The sequence below is a fragment of the Mangifera indica genome, chromosome 9 (genome assembly GCF_011075055.1).
Source record: "Mangifera indica cultivar Alphonso chromosome 9, CATAS_Mindica_2.1, whole genome shotgun sequence".
NCBI lineage: Eukaryota > Viridiplantae > Streptophyta > Magnoliopsida > Sapindales > Anacardiaceae > Mangifera > Mangifera indica.
Genome location: NC_058145.1, coordinates 15,976,243 through 15,996,176, shown reverse-complemented (window position 1 = coordinate 15,996,176; position 19,934 = coordinate 15,976,243). Strand labels below are relative to the sequence as shown.

Genomic DNA, 19,934 nt, shown 5'->3' with positions numbered 1-19,934 from the left:
GTAAAAAAGAAAGAAAAAAGAGTACTGAATCCAACCAAATCTTTGTGCAAGAAATGGATCTCTTATGGCCACCCACCGCATATTCTTGAATTCTTAATCAATTGATTATCACTTTGTTAGTTTGTCTCTTTAAGCCAATAATTCTTGCATGGTATAGCTTCTTAATTCCATCCTCTTTATAGCTTTATTATTTCAAAGTCTCATCTTCTTCCTTTAACCCATAAGTTCATCTTATCCAATTCAATTCAATTGTGAAAGGAGATACTGCATATTCTTTCTTTTATTATTTCATTCATAGAGCAATAATTATCAAAGAGAGATTGGGAGTGAAGTGCTTTTCCCCGCAAGAACAAAATAAGAGAAAAGGAGAAAAGGATCGACTTTAATTTAATAAATTATTTGTCTTCATACATCTCTTACAAGCATGTAATCCACTGTATTTATGTTAATGGTGGTCTCTTTCATAAGGTAATTACAAAAAGATATATTAAAATTATTGATGGGAATCTTAAATCAAACCCACTTTCCAATGACATGATCGATGAACATACAAGAAAAAGACAGAAAGAAATGAGCGTAAATTGTTGGCTGGAAAAAAGGAAAAAAAGCATTAGCGACAGAGAAAGGAAACAGAGTCTGATACTTTACAAAAAGAATATGGCCATTAAATCTTTCCAATATTTGACAAAACAACAAGCTAGTGGAGAGCAGAGTGAAATCTTAGCCTAATGACTTTTTTAATAATTTCCCTCCCCTCCTTTTAAAACTTTCTTTGGTACTTGCCCCCTTTCTGCATCTTTCCTCAACTCTTCATTTGCAGGGATTGAAGTTCAGAAAATAGAAAAAAGGAAGAGGAAAGGAGACATCATGAAAAGAGAAGCAGAAAAGTTTCACATTAAAGCAGATCTTGATTTCTCTGTGCATGCAGGTCAATAAGTTTTTGAAGCATATAATAGCAGTACATTAACATTCTATTTACCTGCACAGAAGGAAAAATCAAAGACAGCCCAATTAATATATAAGAATTAATACACAGATTCCAGCAATTTTATAGTAGTTAGTCAAAGAGAAGAAGCCATTACCATTTTCCCCATACACCCTTCTTATGAAAGTAAGAAATATTATTAATAAAGCCACCCCAGCTAACAGTCCAATTATTATTGCAAATGTCTTCTCTCCTTCGTTGCTGTGTTTCTCTGCAATCATCCAAATCACTTCATAAATAATCAATACAAAAACATACTAAAATGTAGATATGACAATTTGGCTTATGAAATTAGGATTCTAGCCTGCTTCTCTCCGAACAAGGAGAAGATTCTCCAGTAATAAAGACAGAGATGCGGGTGGTAAAATCATTGCAGTTGGAGACAAGTTGGGATAGAAATAAATATATCCTGAATCTATCTCCTCTCTGATCAATCTCTCTTCTTATATATTTCTTAAACTCATTTATATTAAATTACCTATAAAAATTATGATTTATTACAAATATTAATACCTAATAAATATTCAATGATTTTTTAATGGAATTAGAGAGGGGAAAGTGTTGTGAATATTTCCCACGGGAATGGAAAGACGAAGAGGATTTTCTATTATCTCCGGATCAGAGATGAGACCTTTACAAGAATAGAAGTAAGGATGAAGATATTTAACCCCCGGTCACCCTATTGCCATCGCTTCTAAAAAAGGTGGGGAGAGTGACTTACCATCGGGGGCCTTGAAGGCAGAATGGGCTTTCCCAGTAGAGTAGCTTGCATAACATTTGCCCAGAAACATATCACCGTAATCCGCCGTGCCGCAATCGTTTCTCAGTCGTCCGATTGCCTCCGACACACAATCTTGACACTGTCCCAAACTCAAATCCCCCACACACTGGGCAACACCTTGGACCTCTCCTGTTCCACCAACTCTATACGGTCCAGCAGCACTGGCCAGGCCAGCCAAGACCGCATCTCTACGGCTCATAGTCTCTGGTTCATACCCAACCGACGGCCCACATTTCTTCAACACCACACTCTTATCCTGCACCCCCAAGAACGTCATGTTATCGTACTTCACATAACACCCTTCTAGTTGCAGAGCTCCACCGCACGTTTGCGGGCACAACCCGCCCACTTGACTGACGGCACGTGTCACGCAAGCGGCGCAGTCGGGCATGGAGAGGTCGCCGCGGCACTGGTAGAGCCCGTACACGACGTCCTGCGGGCTGGAGCCGAGGATGGTGAAGTTGTTGAAGGAGGAGTAGGTGGCTGAGTTGACAAGGGAAGTGAGGAGTGAGTTGAGGTTGAACGCGTAGGGTGAGTCGGGTGCATATGTTTGTTGAGTGCAGCCTCCTAAAAGGAATGAATCCGTCGAAGAAGAAGATGAAAGAAGAAAGAGAGATGCAAGAAGCAAGAGAAGAAAACTTGTTCTTCTTCTTGTTGTTGCCATGTTTCAGAGTAGTTTTCTCTTTCGAAGGGAGCGAGAGAAACAATAACGTGAGCTTAATATGAGCTATAATTTGATAGAAATGTTGTTCTGTAATTTCTTACAACAAGAAAATAATATAATGTAACTTATAGGGTGTAAGATTTATTTTGCATAAATAAATAAATTAATATAACCTTAGTTTCACATGATTTATATATAAATTATAAAATATTGAATTAAATTATTTAAAATTATTAAAATACTTAAAATATAATTTGAATTTATAGAACTGTCGAGATTACCTTTTAATATAACTGATTTTTTATTTCAAATTTTTTTCAGAATAACAATTTTTAATGAAATAAATTGTACTATAATTATATTTTATATAATTTTAAAATGAAAACCTATCCAATATATGTAGTGGATGAATTAAGCCAATGTTAAAAGTCTAATATTCTTATCATATAGAACAGTCTCTTCCTGTGATTTCATTCATGAGTTTTAAGAAACTTGTTTTTTTATGGGGAAAATGGATAGCCAGGTACAAAGTGAAGTCAGTCTCGTCTGGGGAGTAATTTCTTGGATTAAACAACAAAACTTAGGGCATTATTTAAGTAGAAACGGTATCATGGCACAAAAATAAAGAAAAAGAGAATAGTACGTAGTGTGGACTATCTTGGATCACAACTTTAAGATGAGTTTTTGTAAAATTTATGTTAATGGATAATGAAGCCATTGGACGAATCAAAAACTTCCCAGCTCCTGTGCATTTACATATTGAGGATGGTTTCTAATTATATGAAACAATTTTCAAGTAAAGATCCCCCAAACAACTGTACAAATCGCACTGCAGCTTCCCACATTCTTAGAGAAAATGTTTATTCATTACTTTATCTGGTAAATTATGCATATTTGGCTGGAGTAGCTTAAATTCTATGAAGAATTCAAGGTTAACCTCTGTTTTCGAAATCAGATCAGACGCTGATGAGATGGCTGACTGCAGCCCAAAAAAAAAAAAAGGATGAGTTCGATGAATAATTGCTTTCTCTTGATTTTAAGTGGATGAGAAGTGAGAACTTAAGCTTCAAGTTTTTCAAAGACTTGCTCCTACCTTCACCACAATCCCTCGTTCCACACTTTTCTCTATGGCAACAAGACGTTAAAATTAAATTAAAAGAGTGGCCACCCTGCTCATTTCTCTGAGAACAAAGCAAGAAAGAGATGGAAGGAAGAGAACGTCACATTCATCAATGTCGTTTAAGATTAATGGCTCATTGTCTTCTTCCCAATGCGGGACAACGGTGGTAATGGTTCATGGCCACCTATTAGTCCTGTCAATGATGAAATAAAAAATTCATATTAATATGAATTCTCAGAATGGCCCCAAATGGATTCCGGCCCGTTCTGGTTTGGACTTAGTTTAGCCACTCTTTTGGGGTACCAGTTATTTTCTATGTTAGAAAATAAAATAATTTTAAATTTTTTGAGACTTAAACAGTAAAAATTGTTATTTCAGCAAACCTTGGGTGGGAGATATGTTTTTGGCCAATAATTTATGAACCAAAAATGGTCCTTTGAGACAAGTGATTTTGTTTGTGCCCAACGCTGGGCTACCTCATTCTTTTTCAAGTTATTATTTCGTAGATGCATGCCTCATTTTATATGGAAATTTTTTATTACAATAATGTTATGGTTAAGATTTAAACCATGTGCTAGACGCAATTGCATTAATGTTGACCTAAGTTTTTATTATTGACTAGACTCAATTTTCTAGTCGTCTTCATGATTGGCATTTACAATTCATGAACCGTCAGCGTCCATATTCTAAGATGAGTATAATAAAAACGTTACATATACATATGTAACATGCATAGACTCTTGTGGCACTCGGTATAATTGTCAATAAATAAAAGGCTGAGGGACTATTTCTCATCCAAGTTTTACCCTAATCTTAAAATTACATTTGTGATAGTTAAAACATCTAAATACCAATCTATAAGCTAATTTTTATTAGAGGTAAAGGTAAAACCATCATTTCATTGTAAAACCCAAAATTTATATTATTTTTCTTCTTTAATTAAGAAAACTAATAATTTTCTCTCATAATTAAACTTTGAAGAACTGTTCTCACCCCCCAAGGGTTTCAATTTTTCTGGTGGCTCAACGAAATTCAACTATTAAATCTTTGGATGATGACAATAATCCCGTAGCTATTAGATTCCCTTAAATTGTCTCTGATCTCATCTGGAATTGTCAATCTTTGGTCTCATTTGTAAATCAAGCATTGATCTCTAGTCCCAAACACTTCCATGTGAAATGAAACCCCTTTGTCGATGCCTCTTCACCACGGTGGCTAGATTCCCTTGAGCCACTAAAAAAATTGAAACCCTAAGAGGGGAAATGTAGTTTTTCAAAGTTTCATCATGAGGGAAAAATGTTAGTTTTCTAAACTAAGGAGAGAAAATGATATAAATTTTTAAAGTTTTAGAGTTTAGTGATAAAATAATGATATTATTATTTCCTCTAATTAAAATTTTTAATAGAAGTTAGGTTATAAGTAAATATTTAAGTTTTTAAATTGTCACAAACGTGATTTTGAGATTAGGGTAAAACTTAGGTGAGAAATAATCCTTTAACCTAAATAAACTCTAGCCTTAAATTACTTGGGCAAATTATATGTATACTCACATACACCTATTATTCAAAATTTCAAGACATTTTGATCAACATATAAGTATCTAATTTCAATTTTTCAATAATAAAATTATATATATATATATATATAAATGAATACATCATATAATTAATTATAAAAAAGTTAAGTTGCTTTGGTGGAGAATAAAACTCAATCATAATTATTAAATTAATTATTCTTTTATCAAATAAATAAATTATATGTTTGATTAAATGACCCCAATTAATCTATTGCCGCATGGGAAATGAATTATTATTCAACCATTAAATCTCAAATAAATTATTTTCACATAATATATTCTATGAACAAATACTATTTATGGTTGAACTTCGAATTCCCGAGAAAATGAATATTTTATATCAAGAATTGAAAGGCCAAGACCAATGCACCAAAATGGAAAAAAAAAATAAAAAAGAAAAGAAAAGAAGAGTCAAATATCACATGAAAATAATGAAATCCATGAGTGAATAATGAGCCAGGAATCAACTTTGAAGACCAGTTCAGTTTGTAAACCAAAATATTAACGAGTAACGACCATTATAAATAAATTAAAAAAGTCAGAAATATTAAAAAATATGAACGTGTATAGGTATTAGAATTATTTATATTCAAATAATATTTTCCGCATTAATTTATTTCGGACTGAAAAATTGTTAGGTATGATTATTAAATGGGTCGTATGAATATGAAAATATTTAATTATTGATTGATTTAATGGATGTAACAACACACAACCAAATTACAAGTAGGAGGAGGAGCTGTGCTGTTGGTGAGTAAGAAATAATGTGGACAGCATAGGAGAAGCTGTAAACGTGTAAATTTAATTGATTTTGTGCAGTCAGTAATACGGCAATAGCATACAACAAGCTGTGATGAGATGACAGATTTGAAAACACATTTTAATCTTTGTAATAAATCCGCGTGAATTTTGTTTCGAGAATGCAAAGTAGATTGTTAATAATATATAATCAGTAATTTTGAATTAAAATTTATCTTTAATTATATAAATTATTATACCACTCTAAAATAATAATAAAATTTAAATAAAAATTTATATTCAATATTCTTCAACAATTTTTTCTTTGTCTTTTTTTTATTCTCTCTATCACCCACTCAACTTTGGAAGTCATTCTCCCAAACAAATCTATCTGTCCTCAAAATCTTTCAACGTTAAAACATCAATAATAAAATCTCCATATTGACAAATCATTTCACGTAGTTTACAATGAATGAGCAGATATTAAAAGGTAAAGCACAATTAAAGTTAGAGAAAAAGAGATTGAGGTGATGGTTAGGGCATGACAATGGCTAGCCCGTGGCAATTAAAGTTCCAAACAAAAAAAATTACAAATTGTAAATGGGTCAAAGTCTGATATTAGCAATTAATTCCTAACATTAATCTTAAATATGACTTTATGTTATAGAATTGGCAACATCAACCCTCTTGAATCATTTCCTTCAGTATGGATGCTTTTAGACGTCTCTAACTCTAAATAATAATTTATATTTTCAAATAATTTATTAATTAATTTTAGAAAAGAAAAAAAAACAAAAGCAAAACAAAACACATGCATGCGTGTGATGTTGTCCACACACTGTTTATACATAACAAGAAAAAGGGCAACGTGACGCGTCAGCAACACGTACCCCACCTTCTTCCCGCCCAACTTGCCCACCTTCTTTAACCTCATCAGCTTTGCTTTCCATCTCCATCTTGTCCTTCCTTCCTTCAATTATTAAAGGGAGCAGCTCTTCTTTCATTACACCACAACCGAACTTAACTGCTTTTTTCCTTTCTCCCATCTGGCTATTTCATAACAAAACAAAACAGAACATGGTGGCTTTAGTTGCTAAAGAACCAACCGTTCCTTTGGTTTCCCGGACTGGACGACATTTACAGCGTTATTGTCAGACGGGACTTCGCCAAGTTGTCGGGTTAGTGTCTCTGTCTTTATTCTTATCACCAAGATTTTGTTTTTCCATCCGGGCACTTCTAAATTCTTTTATTGGAAACAGTTTCATCAACAGATTCATCTAAAGTTTAACTTCTTAAGAAAATTTAATCAAAGTCTTTGCCTTTTTTCTTCCAGATCCCATAGCTGGGGTTCTGAATGGAGTAATCTTGTAATTTTTTTTTTATGCAAAAGTTGTGGGGGTAAAAAGTTACTTTAGTTAAGGAGGTGCTAAGGCATATGCGGTGTTGGGTGTGCCACTAGCCTACGCGCTGACTTGACTTTGTGATATTTTTATTCTAGACTAAAAGTGTGTTTGGGTGGTGGGAAAGTCATTTACCTTATTTCGACTAAAAGGGTAAGAAAATCTTTTAGACTTACAGATTATTCATCACTGTGCAGATGTATACCATATAGATTAAAGGAAATCAAGCAACAAACTGAGTTTGAAATTGACGAGGAAGATATAGAAGTTCTTCTTATCAGTTCACAGAAGGGCAAAGGGATGCTCTTTCCTAAGGTATGTTAATATAATCAAGATGTTATTTTTATTACTTGAAATGAAATAAACTTCATATCAGCGTGATCTAATTAACCCATTTTTCATTTACAGGGAGGTTGGGAAACTGATGAATCTAAAGAACAAGCTGCTTCAAGAGAAACTGTGGAGGAAGCCGGGGTAACTGGACTGGTAGAGGTTAGTTCACTTGTACAAGTTTTATCTCCGGAGATTTAGATATGATTCTTACCATAAATGTTGGGATCTAAGAGTGGAAACATAATATGGAAACTTGGTTTACCTAGTTTTCATTTCATTTTGATTGTAACATGATCCGATGTTACATGATGACATACTATACATATACTTATTATATATTTAAAAGTGTGTACTTTTAATGATAATAGTTATTGTTTTGCAGCGAGAATTGGGCACATGGAAATTCAAGAGCAAATCACATGACACTTATTATGAAGGCATCATGTTTTCGTTACTTGTAAAGGAGCAATTAGAAATCTGGCCAGAGAAAAATGTCCGAAAGAGAACTTGGGTATGCTCATTTAAACCTATTGTTTGCACTCTGCAATCCAAAAATGAAGCATCTATAGTTTCTGATGATTATGTTGCTTGTTTTTTGCAGATGAGTGTGGCAGAAGCCCGAAAAGCTTGTCAATATTTGTGGATGAAGGAGGCATTGGATAGATTAGTAGAGCAACGACAACAGAGAGATGAGGAAAAACTGGTACATCATTCTTTGTAGCTAATCAAGAAATCTCTGAATGTTGTTGAAGAGGAAGAGACTGCAGTTAGGGCCGATCAACTTTAGCTGGAGTTGTGGGAAAGTTTAGAAATACTTACAATCTTGTTTGACTCTCTTGGAAGTGTAATCCTGGAATGTGTTAGTGGGTAAGTGGGAATTGTATGTCGACAATGTTTGTTAATAAAGAAGTGAAGTTTGATTTGAGAAACCCAACTATTGTTGTTTGTACGGTGAAACAGAAAATGAATGTATTGTCATGAACCTTGAGCTCTGCCTCACAGAGAAAGAAAATTAGCAGTGCTAATTGATGTATGAGCTTGTCAATAATTTCTTTCTTGATAAATTGGTTTATTAAAATAACAATAAAAAAACATTTTTTACTAACTAATATATAAAAATTGTGGTTAGATGAAATTGAAATTAAAAAAAAAATTAATCACCCTATATATGTTATAATAAGTTAATTGTTTGTATATCTGGTTCACTGAATAAAACAATTACTATTCTTACAGCATTTAGACATGTCTAAGGGGTGGGATAATCCTTGACCCAACTTAACCTTTTTAAAAGGCCAAACGACTATTTCCCACCCAAGGTATATTGCAATTTCAAATTTTTACCCTTTAACTATAAAAATACTAAACACCTACCTATAACCGGTTAAATTTAACAAAACCCTAACGCCTAAAAATTTTATCTCTTTTTACCCTCTAAACTTTAAAAACTAAAATTTTTTCTCAACTTAAGTTTTAAAAAATGACAGTTTTACGTTATAATTTCGTTTTGAAATTTTCCAAAATTTCTCTGACGTCAATCGAACGTCTAAATGAAAGGAAAGAGATTGTCGGAAAGAAAAGATGCTTTGAGAGGGAGAGGTCATCGGTAATAGAGTCGGAGATGTCACTAGAGATTTCAAAATAAAACCCTAAAGTGAAACTATCAATTTTTAAAACTTAAGTTAAAGAAAAATTTTAGTTTTTAAAATTTAAGAGGGTAAAAATAGATTATATTTTAATTTATTTTTTAATATTATAAAAATAATAATAATTTTATTTTTATTATTGTTAATTTTAATTATTTATAAATAAATATTTAATATTTTTATAGTTAAAAGGTAAAAATTTAAGATTGTAATATAGCTTAAGGGGAAAATAGTCCTTTGGCCTTTTTAAAAAAGCAAAGTTTGGACATTTTCATGAATCCTGACTGATCGAGTGGACTGTGTCAGGCCCTTAGAGTTCAACATGTTGGCCAATTCAACACGGTCAACAAATATTTTAAAATTTTGAAAGAATATATAATATTGTGAGTCCACCCGTAAAGCATGTGAGTTGGCTAACAAAGACCATGAAGGAACAGTCCAAAGGGACTTGGGCCATACCCCAAACCTTGTCATGCCATAGGCAAGCACAGCCGGCCCGCAAGTCTGGTCTTTGGTGGGTCATGATACGACTCATGAATATGACACACCACTCTAAATTTTATCCAACATTGCTCACGGTTGGCTCTAATAATATTATATGAAAAATGAACATACATTTTTTTTGTTGTTAAAGATGAAAAACTTGAAAGTATGATTATTAATATTATATAATATATACAATATATATTATACGATTTAATATATTAAAAAATATTATATATTTTAAAATATATCAAAAATTAATATAATATGAAAGATGATCTATTTGATACAATATAAATTACTAATACAAATAGATATATCTAAAATAATAATGTGACAAGAATGTACATAAAAAATTTTAAAATTTAAAAAATGTTTATAATATTTTTTAAATAATACTATAATAATTAAAATTTTATGTTTTTTTTATTATTTTTGAAAATTATATCTTATAATACAATAGATAATATGAATGATTAAATTTTCAACATACACTACAATAGGCAATTCAAGTAACAGACCTGATTGATGTTAGTCTCTATAAATCTCTCTCTTTGACGTAATGTTTCTTTTCCTATATGTTTCTCATATTTTTCCTCCTTGTCCTGTCTCTGTCCACATAACCAAGAATATGAATATTTTTCAGAAATAAGCATAAAGAGGATGATCAATAAAGATTAGATGATTTTAAACCATTCAAACATATGGCACAAAAAAACTATATTAAATGGTCCACATCTACCGTAATATCATTGAATATTAGAACAGTATATCACTTACACAATTTATTACAAAACCGAACCCTACAATGACAGAAAGAGACAGATAAACTACTATGATAAGCACAAAACTGAAGCAATTTTTTTTTATTAGACCAATTGCATGGAATTTTCCGCAGCCAATGCAATCACGTTCATTTTACAGGCTAATCACGAGTGGGGACCACACAACAACATATTGAAGTGTTGAAAATTAACTTACAGTACTGCAGTTATTCGGTGAGCTGATCAGAATCATCATCAGAGATTATCTATGACTCTGAGCTTTCCTCTTCATCATCTTCTTCTATTCTGATGCGATCCATTTTGGTAGTCATCTTGGTCATTGCTGCAGTCTTGCTTGCCCTTTGTGAGCAGGGGTGATTGTAGTTTGGGGAACGTTGGGAACAATGGATTGAATTAAAGATTCAGTGTCTTCTTCATCAGAAGAAGTATATTCACGTTTCACTCGTCTTCTCAAACAGGTTAGTCTGGTTGAGCATGGGGCTGGTGTTTGTGGCTCTGCAACCGAAGCACTAGCATCCAGATTGAAGTCTGGGTCTAAACTCCCTACACAATCCATGAAGATGGTAAGAGTCATATTGATGTTACTCTCAAACACACTTTTCAAGAGTTGAAAAACCATCAGAAATCACAATCAAGATAATGACATACTTCGTTAGCGAAACAATGATCAACATAGAAAACTTTGAGTGCTAGAATGCAAAGATCATATTCAGTTTACGCCTCAAAATTTTATGTGATTTTAAACCAATGCAAGACATTAAACTATGCATATGACCGCACAAAACAATTGTGTAACCTCTTCTTTGTCAAATACAGAAATATCATTTCTAAAAGGAATTATATTTACCAAATATAGTATTAGCTTCATCTTGTAAGAGTTCCTCATCTGGACGTCTCTCTAGTTCCTTAAGACGTTCAGCCATCTGCCTCAACTCCTTCATAAGATCCTTTTGAGCTTATACAGGTTCAAACACATGATTCAAAAGCTTCCTCATTAATTTTATTGTGCCTTGCTCTGATATCCAGAAATGGAGTAAGACAAGTATTCTGCACAGAGCTGAAACATATGGCCGCTCAGCAGGTGCCTTTTTGATATGGAAGGGCAGCGCCTCAAAAATCAGAGTAATAGCAAATTGCTAGGTTTAAGACTAGTAAGATCCGAACAAAAGCATACAATAGATATTCTTAGGACATAAATTTTCATTACTGTCCATATAGTGATCAATATACTTATCCTTGAAAGAACATGGGTTCTTGGATAACCAAAGTAGAATATGACACACTAGTTATCCAATTTCCTTTTAGTAACTGAAAAAAGATTTTGATAATTCAGTAAGCTTTCAAACAGATACATTACTTCAACTGAAAGTGTACAGAATATGCAAGTGTATGCTCAACATGGCTAAACAATCACAGGATGTACTACTTTGTAGATCAGCTACATGGAAATTAAACAATATTCTTCAAACAAGGATTTGACCAAAGAGGAAAAAGATGCATGTCATTGTGAAATCTCAATTTCAACTGTTTTAAGAGATTTTAATAGACAATTCGATATTAACAGAAATTAGGCATCATGCTTGTGATAATGGAAATAATTTATCGGAGTAAAACCATGCTTGTGGATAAGTGAAGCCAAAAGGTGGAAGGTTCATTCTGCAATTTAGTACTTATTACAGAAAGGGTTACACTTACTAAGAGATCACTTGCAACGGTACAAGAAGTATAAGGATTAATCCCCTCACAGTAACTAACATTAATCAACATAATGCACACCATAATTTTCTAATCTCAGAAACTGCCAAGAAAATTTCGAGTGAATCAAAAGTAAGAACGTTTTTGTTCGCGAACAGCGAAAAATTGGTAACTAAAGGCATCCTACTGGAACAACCGGAACAATAATTTAATTTAACCCAAAAGAATAAAAAAGCAGAAGAGAAATTACATACCTCGGAAATTATCCGGCAAGCTCGAAATCTAGCGGTTTTGTCGGCAGCTACAGCACCAACCAAAAGGAACTTGAAGAAGTCCTCCAAAAACCTGTCATCACTGTTTACGGCTAAGGCTGAAACAAATCTAAGCGCGCGCTGGGTTGAGACAGTAAGTCTCTGGACGCCGAAAAGTGGAATTAGAGTTTTGGATGAGACAGAGAAGAATTCGGCCGGGGATTCACATTTTGATTGGACTGTTCGGAGTTCTCTGAGCTTACGGTTGTATGTGGCATATGATGTCCGAACTTCGTCCACAATTTTAGCTATTTTCGTCATCAATTGCTTCTCTTCTGGTTTCTGTTACCGCCATCTTCTTCTAGTCTCTCTCGTTCCCTCTCGCTTTTGACAGAAAGTAGGTCTGATTTGAATACATTGGCCTTCGGATTTTGAAATCGAGCGGGAGATGGGAAGAAAATTTGTTGGGCCGGACTTTGTAGCCCTGGCCCGATATTTGAAGAATTCTAGACCAATATTGGCCCAGCTTCTAAGCCCACAAACAGAGCAAACTTCGCAAAACTTGTTTAATACCAAAATTTGCATTGCTCGACTAGGATTAACTACGGTTTTTACTTGCACCATTTTTCCCTTTTTCAAACTTAATTAATTTTTTTATTATATTAATTTTCCGAAATTAAAATTTTAATTAGGTTTTTATTTACACATTTTTTCGTAACTTCTTAACTGGATTTTATTTTCTTGTTACCATTTCAAATTTTGGAAATTATTTTTTTAGATTACAAAGAATTATTCGAAAAAAAAGAAGGTTCAAATCTAGGATTAATGTAAGAATTAAAATTTTAAAATTAAATATATATATATATATATATATATATATATATATATATATATATATAATGGAGAATTAGTATATTTTAAAATTATTATATTATTAAAATAAAATTTGTCAAAAAATTATATTTAAAATAGGAATATTTAGGTTTTATTGTCAATTTGTCATCCTTAATTGGGGACAGTCTTGAGTCTTGACACATGCCCTCCACAAAAATACAAGCTTTTAATTTAAAAAAAAAAAATGAAACCTAATCAACAAGCACTAGCAAATTGCTTTTATTCTCATTTTAAAAAAGGTGCTCATAAAGAGAAATAAAAAATTATACAGGATGAACCTTTTCTATGATGGGGTCCTAGTGTACACTTTCTAAAAAATAAAACACTAAAAGAAAATCCTTTTATTTCTGATTTAGCGTAAAGGGCCTGCCACTTTGTTTGAGAAAACAAAGGCCACATAATTTGTCGACCCAAGGTTTTTTGAAATAATCATTTTCCCACCTATCAATTAAATTTGTCAAATGAATCTATCAAATTTTTTAAATAAAATTTGTGGAAAAGACAAAAAAATTTTAAAGCTAAATATCACTTTGTTTTCAAATTTTTATTTTATATATTTTTTACTTATAATTTATATTAATTTCAAATAAAAATAACAAAATATATATTTAATTTTTTAGTCATCGATGATGTTGATGATTCCACTAACCAATGCAATTGTCAATCTCGTCGACAATAAATGTCGCTGATAATAATTAATTTTTATGTTTATTTATGATAAAATAAAAACAAGGTAAAAAATAATAAATATTTAGAGTTAAAATATAATTTGTATGTATCATTAGACAATTGAAAATGTAGGTGATATCAAGACTATTATAATATTTGACAAAATAACATAATTACCACGTAATTGTTAAAACTCACGATTAATTTCGACAAATGGGTAGAAATGTGAAATTTTAAACTTAAAACTGAAAATAATTCTTTCATTAAACATTGTATGGGACATAATCATTTTGGCAAAAACAAAAGACTAATACGTGTAATTAACTTTAGAGTTGTTTTATTGGCTATCAAAAACATAGGAACCAAGATAATATTTGGTCAAATTAAGAAAGCCACAAGATTCTTCTGATTACTCAGTTAAGAATAATAAAGGGAAAGTAAGGGATTAGCTTGCGATGTTGAATATTGTCAAAAATATGAGGGGTTGGCAAACATTTTAATTTAGATAAAATGATAATGTTTGAAAATTAAATTATGGGTGGACATTTTTTAGAACATTATTTATTAAAAAAATGAATATAAAATAGATTAAAATTTTTGAACAAGAGATTTGTTGTGGTTCAGAAATTGTAAAATATCAAATCAACAAAAATATCGGTTGACTAACATCTTTTTTGAAAATCGTGCAATCGTCTGCTGATTAGACTTCGACAAAAAAAAATTTTAATTAAAATGCGCCACGTCATACAAGTAACAAAAAATAAAAAAATAAATTATTATGCTAATTAAATCTTATTCCAAACCAAACACCCTTTAAATTTTGGCAACTTATAGGGCATAATTAATAAGTAATTATGTAATATTAAGTAGATGTTATTCCAAAAACTTTACAAGGATTTTAATTAATAATGCATTATTATCTTTTCTCGATCTTGGCACGAGGAGATATTCGATAAAAGAATATAAATCCAATCTAGAAAAATAGTTGGCTGGTACTAAAGATTAGAGCATCATGGTACCTTATTCCCAAAATTATTACTGAAATTTAAATTGTCCAAGAAAGAAGGCTAGGCTAGGTTATGGATAAAGATGCCTGTGGTGTGCTTTATTCATACATTATCATTGTTGTAGAATAAGTTCTTGGAATATTATTGCAGGCAACAGGAGCTTCTTGTGACCGGCGAATGAGGCCACTTCTTGGAAGGATCATCAACGCAATTCTGCTGCACAAATGCTGCCAAGTGCCACCACCGTCGCACAATCTAAACACAACTGGGGCTCTCCCACTTGCTGCCAATTCGCAGTCCCAATCAACGATTGCAGCTTTGTTGCTGTCTCCTTTATTTTCACCCTTAAACAAGTAAAAACAATAAAATTATATTTACCAAGTTTTGATTATCCAATTAGATTTTTAGATGATATATCATCATATGATTAAATAATTTTAAATTAATTATAAAATCTCAAATAATTAAATGATATATTATCTAAATATCCAATCAGATATTTTAAACTAAATATACATAATATTACTCTATACAAAAATTAAAAATTGTAATAATTTTAACTCCTTTTTATCGTATAATTGAGAAATTACGGATATATATTAATATTTATAATGTTATATACACATATTTCTAAGTGTGTGTATATATATATATATATATATATATATATAATATGTTATAATATAATTAAGTATAATTTTATATTTAATTCAAAATTATTCAATCATACGATTAAATATTTTTTATATATTCAGTTATATACTTAAAAATTTTATATTTAGTTTTATCTATGTTTCAATTGATATGACTAAGTCTATACTAAGTTGGAATTTCAAAAGTGAAAATATTTTTATTATTTTAGGTCAACTATTGAATGTAATTCATTTAGATATTTTATGTAAGTTTTATAAGCATGTGTTAAAGTAAAGATTTATGTAAACTTATGTGTATATATTTTTACCATATAATTTATGTATATAAATTATGTGTCATTATATAATTAACTGATTTTGAATTAAAAATAAAATAATATTCAATTATATAATAACATATTACCTGTATATATAGATTATTTATAAAATATATATATATATAATATTACTCATTAAATTAATTCTAATGATCGAGACCATCCTAAAAAGGTAAAAATAAAAATATATTATAATTGATATTTTCAATGATACATTTATAATATGTTTCACATTCATTGAAATGAATAAATTTGGATATAAAGCATGATATGTTACGTCAGAATAAATAATTCAAATGGGGTATTTTAATTACTTTTATAAGATACTGATAGGTTTTTAATTGTTTTTTTATAGAGATGGTTGTAGTAATTTCTATTAGAAAAATAAACAGATTGTGATGCCAAGATTAGACTTTGCAAATTGACGTAAAAGTGATTAGTTCTGTTAGAAGAAGGTGATGAGCTTGATAATAAAATTATAATTAATGTAGTAATTAACGTGAAAACTATAGCCTTCTACAAACAAAATGGTCAATCTTAGAGTTGGCCTTTCGAGATAATGAATTAAGCCTGCTTGTGACCCTTGTAGCTTTGAACAATTATCGCTTGAGAGTAAAGAGAGGCCGGCTCTTCGTTCTTTAAAAAGAGACGACTAATGATGATATTATGCAGATAAATGATAAATTATATATATTTAATTTAAATAAATAAATAAATATATTTTTGTATATTATTATATAATTACATAATTTTTAATTAATAAAAAATAATATTAAATTACTTAATAATATATTTAAATTGTATATTTAAAATTGATATATATAAAATATTATTTAAAAAGAAAATAAGTTTATCGAAAAAAATTAAATAATTTTAAATTTAAAATAAAATAAAATAAAATTTTATAATAATATATTATTTATATAATTAAAAATATGCAGAGGTAGCATTATTATTTTATTTAAAGGAGACAATCTAGAATGGCAGGCAAAATGAGAAGGTCTTTGCTCAAATCATCCACTAGTAGGGCTGGATTCGAGCCGAGCCGAGCTCGGCTCGCAGCCAGCTCGGGCTCGGCTCGGCTTTTTAATGGCCGGTTCGAGTTCGGTTCGAGTTCGACTCGAGTTAAATTCGGTTCGGTTATAGTTCGGCTCATTTTCAGCTCAGCTCGGTAACGGCTCGGCTCGGTTCGTTTTTTATATCAAAACGACATCGTTTTGTATATATATATACATCGTTTTGTATATATATATAGATCAAAACGATGCCGTTTTGTATAAAAAAAATTTTAAAAAAATATACCGAGCCAGCTCGAGTTCGAGCTTGGCTCGGTTCGGCTCGATCTAGCTCGAGCTGGTTCAGGTTGGCTAGATAATTTTTTTTTTTATACAAAACGATGTCATTTTAATCCATATATATATACAAAATAGTGTCGTTTTGATATGAAAAACGAGTCTAACCGAGCCAAGCCATAAACAAATCAAGCTGAAAACGAGTCGAATTCAAACCGGCCATAAAAAACCGAGCCGAGCCTGAGCTGGCTATAAACCAAACTTGGCTCAGCTCGAATCCACTACTAAATATTATTATTTCCTGCCACTCAATTTCCAGTCAAGTATAGCTCATAAAATATGACAACATCAAATATTATATGAAAATTTTAGCAATTTTAATTACAGGTCAAAATAAAAAAAAAATAATTACAGAATACTTAATTATGAAGGCAAGAACCCCACGTCCATACGATAACGTGAAGAAACAGGAACAAGTGGGAGTACTGACAACTTGGAATTCAGAGAGTGGAATCTGACGCACAGGCTGACACTTGAGTTTTAGACAGTGAAGAGATAAAATTAATTTGTGGTAAACAAAAATAAGTTGAATAAAAAATCAAATTAATTAAATAAAAAATAAATATCAACACAATTATTGAATTTCTAGAAACCCATTGAAGCAGTCAGGCTTAGGCTTTAACCATTTTTTAGGGTTTGTCTTTTTTACTATTTGCAGGTGGAGCCAAGCTCAGTGGTTGGTAAAAATTATGCCAATGTCTCAAGATTAGGTCTATGATTCAAATTGATATAATAAAAATTAAATTAAAAATGTAAATATATAATATAATTAATTGATTTTTTAGACACTCACTTAAGCCGATTTAGGGAGTTTTTGATTAAATCATAAGTTTTGTTATATCATAAGTTAGGAAGACTTATTTTTAAGTAGACTTTGACTCAACATATTTGTTGATACAATGACCAAATCGGATTCAATCCCATTCAATTTAATGCAGTATATAAACCCATGTGTTAGGGAATTGATCTTCTTATATATTTTTTGCCTAGATTGGTCTCCTAACCCCTCCCTTCCATATAATAAATTGTAGAGATCAATTTGATGTACAGACTTTATACGTCTTTTCATGCATGTGACATTTCTGTTTTTGAAAAATAAAAAAAGAATGATACCTAACCTTTATAATTGGATCATTAAAATGGCAAAAATATTATTTAGTACGTAATTGGCAATTACTTATATAAAATACATTTTAAAATTAAAATTACCTAACATGCCAAACTAAAATATAGAGAGGACTCCCTCTAATGGGTTTGCCATTATGACTATAACCCCCTTTTAACGTTTTGGATACAATGATTTTTATCTTGGATAATTTTAGGATATTATTTCCTATCACAGTAAGATTATATACATAATTTTTATATATAAATAATAATATATTATTATATAATTAAATGTTATTTTATTTTTAATTTTTAATTATTTAATTAAATAATGATATATTATTATTTATAAAAAAAAATTATAAATATAATATTACTTTTTTTTACAAAAAGTTAGTATCCCAAGTTTCAAAGTCCCTATATTGTGGCTTTTCTGATGATTTTTTTTTAAATAAATAAATTTGTATATTAACAAAAAAGGATAACACTCGGATGAGGACTAAAAAACAACCAAGTTTAACCAAACCAAGGAAGGCCAACACATAACTACAAAAATAAACAAGACAATCCAAAAAACTAGTAACAAGCTCAGGTGAGACAACAAACACAGCAAACATCAACAAAAACAACCAAACCCAACAAAACACTAGCAGTAAAAGAAATTTAAAAAAAAAAAACAGCCTCCAAGTAGGGCTGGATTCGAGCAGAGCCGAGCTCGGGCTCGGCTCGGTCTATTTATGGCCGGCTTGAGTTTGGCTCGAGCTCAATTCGAGCCGAACTCAGCTCGGCTCAAGTTCGGTTTGGCTCAGCTCATTTTTTATATCAAAATAACATCGTTTTGTATATATATATGGATCAAAACGATGTCGTTTTGTATAAAAAATTTAAAAAAAAATTTATCGAACCAGCTCGGGCTGGCTCGAGCCCAACCCTACCTCCAAGAGAGAAAACCTGGCTGATTTTTTCTCATATAGAAAACTCTTATACAATTATATTTATATAATTTTAAATATTTAATTAAGTATAAAAATAATATATTATTATATGATTGATTAAATTTTAATTAATAATATAATATCTTATAATTACATGATGACTTATCTTCCAATTAATCAATTAAATATTTAAAATAAAGGGCACTTTATGATAATTTTTTCTTCAGGAGTTTGGCATTTTGTTAGGGGAAAAAAAAGAAACACGCCTCATCTAAAAAACAAAAGGTACGAGAAAGGTGCCATGTCTCATCACTAATATTAGAGGAACACTCATACGCAACAAAAGACAAGCGGCAATTATAAGAATTCTAAGCAAATGGGAAACTTCAAATGTGCTTTCTTTAATTAAATACAACTTTATACCAATTTTATAAAAATTCAATTTTTTTTAATGTTTTTTCACTTTGTTAAGCTGTTGTGCTATTGACAAACTAACCCTGGAAAGGTGTTTGATCCAAGTCCACATGCACGTTAAGCGCGCGTTGG

General features: G+C 31.0%; 3 protein-coding genes across 4 annotated transcripts; 1 reads left to right on the top strand and 2 right to left on the bottom strand.

The window, feature by feature from the left end:
• Positions 1 to 581: 581 nt before the first annotated feature.
• Positions 582 to 2,549, bottom strand: LOC123225287 (plasmodesmata-located protein 7-like). Its single transcript, XM_044649215.1, has 3 exons — positions 1,707 to 2,549; positions 1,083 to 1,196; positions 582 to 979 (listed from the first exon to the last, which is right to left on the bottom strand). The coding sequence occupies exons 1-3, from the start codon at positions 2,428 to 2,430 to the stop codon at positions 972 to 974; spliced, it is 846 nt and encodes a 281-aa protein (XP_044505150.1). The 5' UTR covers positions 2,431 to 2,549; the 3' UTR covers positions 582 to 971.
• Positions 2,550 to 6,816: 4,267 nt separating this feature from the next.
• LOC123225008 (nudix hydrolase 18, mitochondrial-like) lies at positions 6,817 to 8,630 on the top strand. Its single transcript, XM_044648833.1, has 5 exons — positions 6,817 to 7,042; positions 7,462 to 7,579; positions 7,673 to 7,756; positions 7,980 to 8,108; positions 8,199 to 8,630. The coding sequence occupies exons 1-5, from the start codon at positions 6,942 to 6,944 to the stop codon at positions 8,316 to 8,318; spliced, it is 552 nt and encodes a 183-aa protein (XP_044504768.1). The 5' UTR covers positions 6,817 to 6,941; the 3' UTR covers positions 8,319 to 8,630.
• Positions 8,631 to 10,442: 1,812 nt separating this feature from the next.
• Positions 10,443 to 12,834, bottom strand: LOC123226221. 2 transcript variants are annotated; one of them, XM_044650756.1, is made up of 3 exons: positions 12,458 to 12,834; positions 11,356 to 11,565; positions 10,443 to 11,051 (listed from the first exon to the last, which is right to left on the bottom strand). In XM_044650756.1, exons 2-3 carry the CDS (start codon positions 11,447 to 11,449, stop codon positions 10,825 to 10,827), a joined length of 321 nt encoding a protein of 106 aa, XP_044506691.1. In that variant the 5' UTR covers positions 11,450 to 11,565; positions 12,458 to 12,834; the 3' UTR covers positions 10,443 to 10,824. The 2 variants fall into 2 exon arrangements, 1 of the variants encoding a protein (XP_044506691.1); XR_006504304.1 differs by lacking the exons at positions 11,356 to 11,565; positions 12,458 to 12,834 and adding an exon at positions 11,157 to 11,289.
• Positions 12,835 to 19,934: the final 7,100 nt, after the last annotated feature.

Excerpts from the sequence above, each read along its gene's own strand:
- LOC123225287 (XM_044649215.1), bottom strand. The coding sequence starts at position 2,430 with ATGGCAACAACAAGAAGAAGAACAAGTTTTCTTCTCTTGCTTCTTGCA. Across the intron at positions 1,197-1,706 it reads TGCCTTCAAGGCCCCCGATG|AGAAACACAGCAACGAAGGA; the intron begins GTAAGTCACTCT and ends GGATGATTGCAG.
- LOC123225008 (XM_044648833.1), top strand. The coding sequence starts at position 6,942 with ATGGTGGCTTTAGTTGCTAAAGAACCAACCGTTCCTTTGGTTTCCCGG. Across the intron at positions 7,043-7,461 it reads GGACTTCGCCAAGTTGTCGG|ATGTATACCATATAGATTAA; the intron begins GTTAGTGTCTCT and ends ATCACTGTGCAG. Across the intron at positions 7,757-7,979 it reads GGGTAACTGGACTGGTAGAG|CGAGAATTGGGCACATGGAA; the intron begins GTTAGTTCACTT and ends ATTGTTTTGCAG.
- LOC123226221 (XM_044650756.1), bottom strand. The coding sequence starts at position 11,449 with ATGAAGGAGTTGAGGCAGATGGCTGAACGTCTTAAGGAACTAGAGAGA. Across the intron at positions 11,052-11,355 it reads TGAAGCTAATACTATATTTG|GGAGTTTAGACCCAGACTTC; the intron begins GTAAATATAATT and ends TGGATTGTGTAG.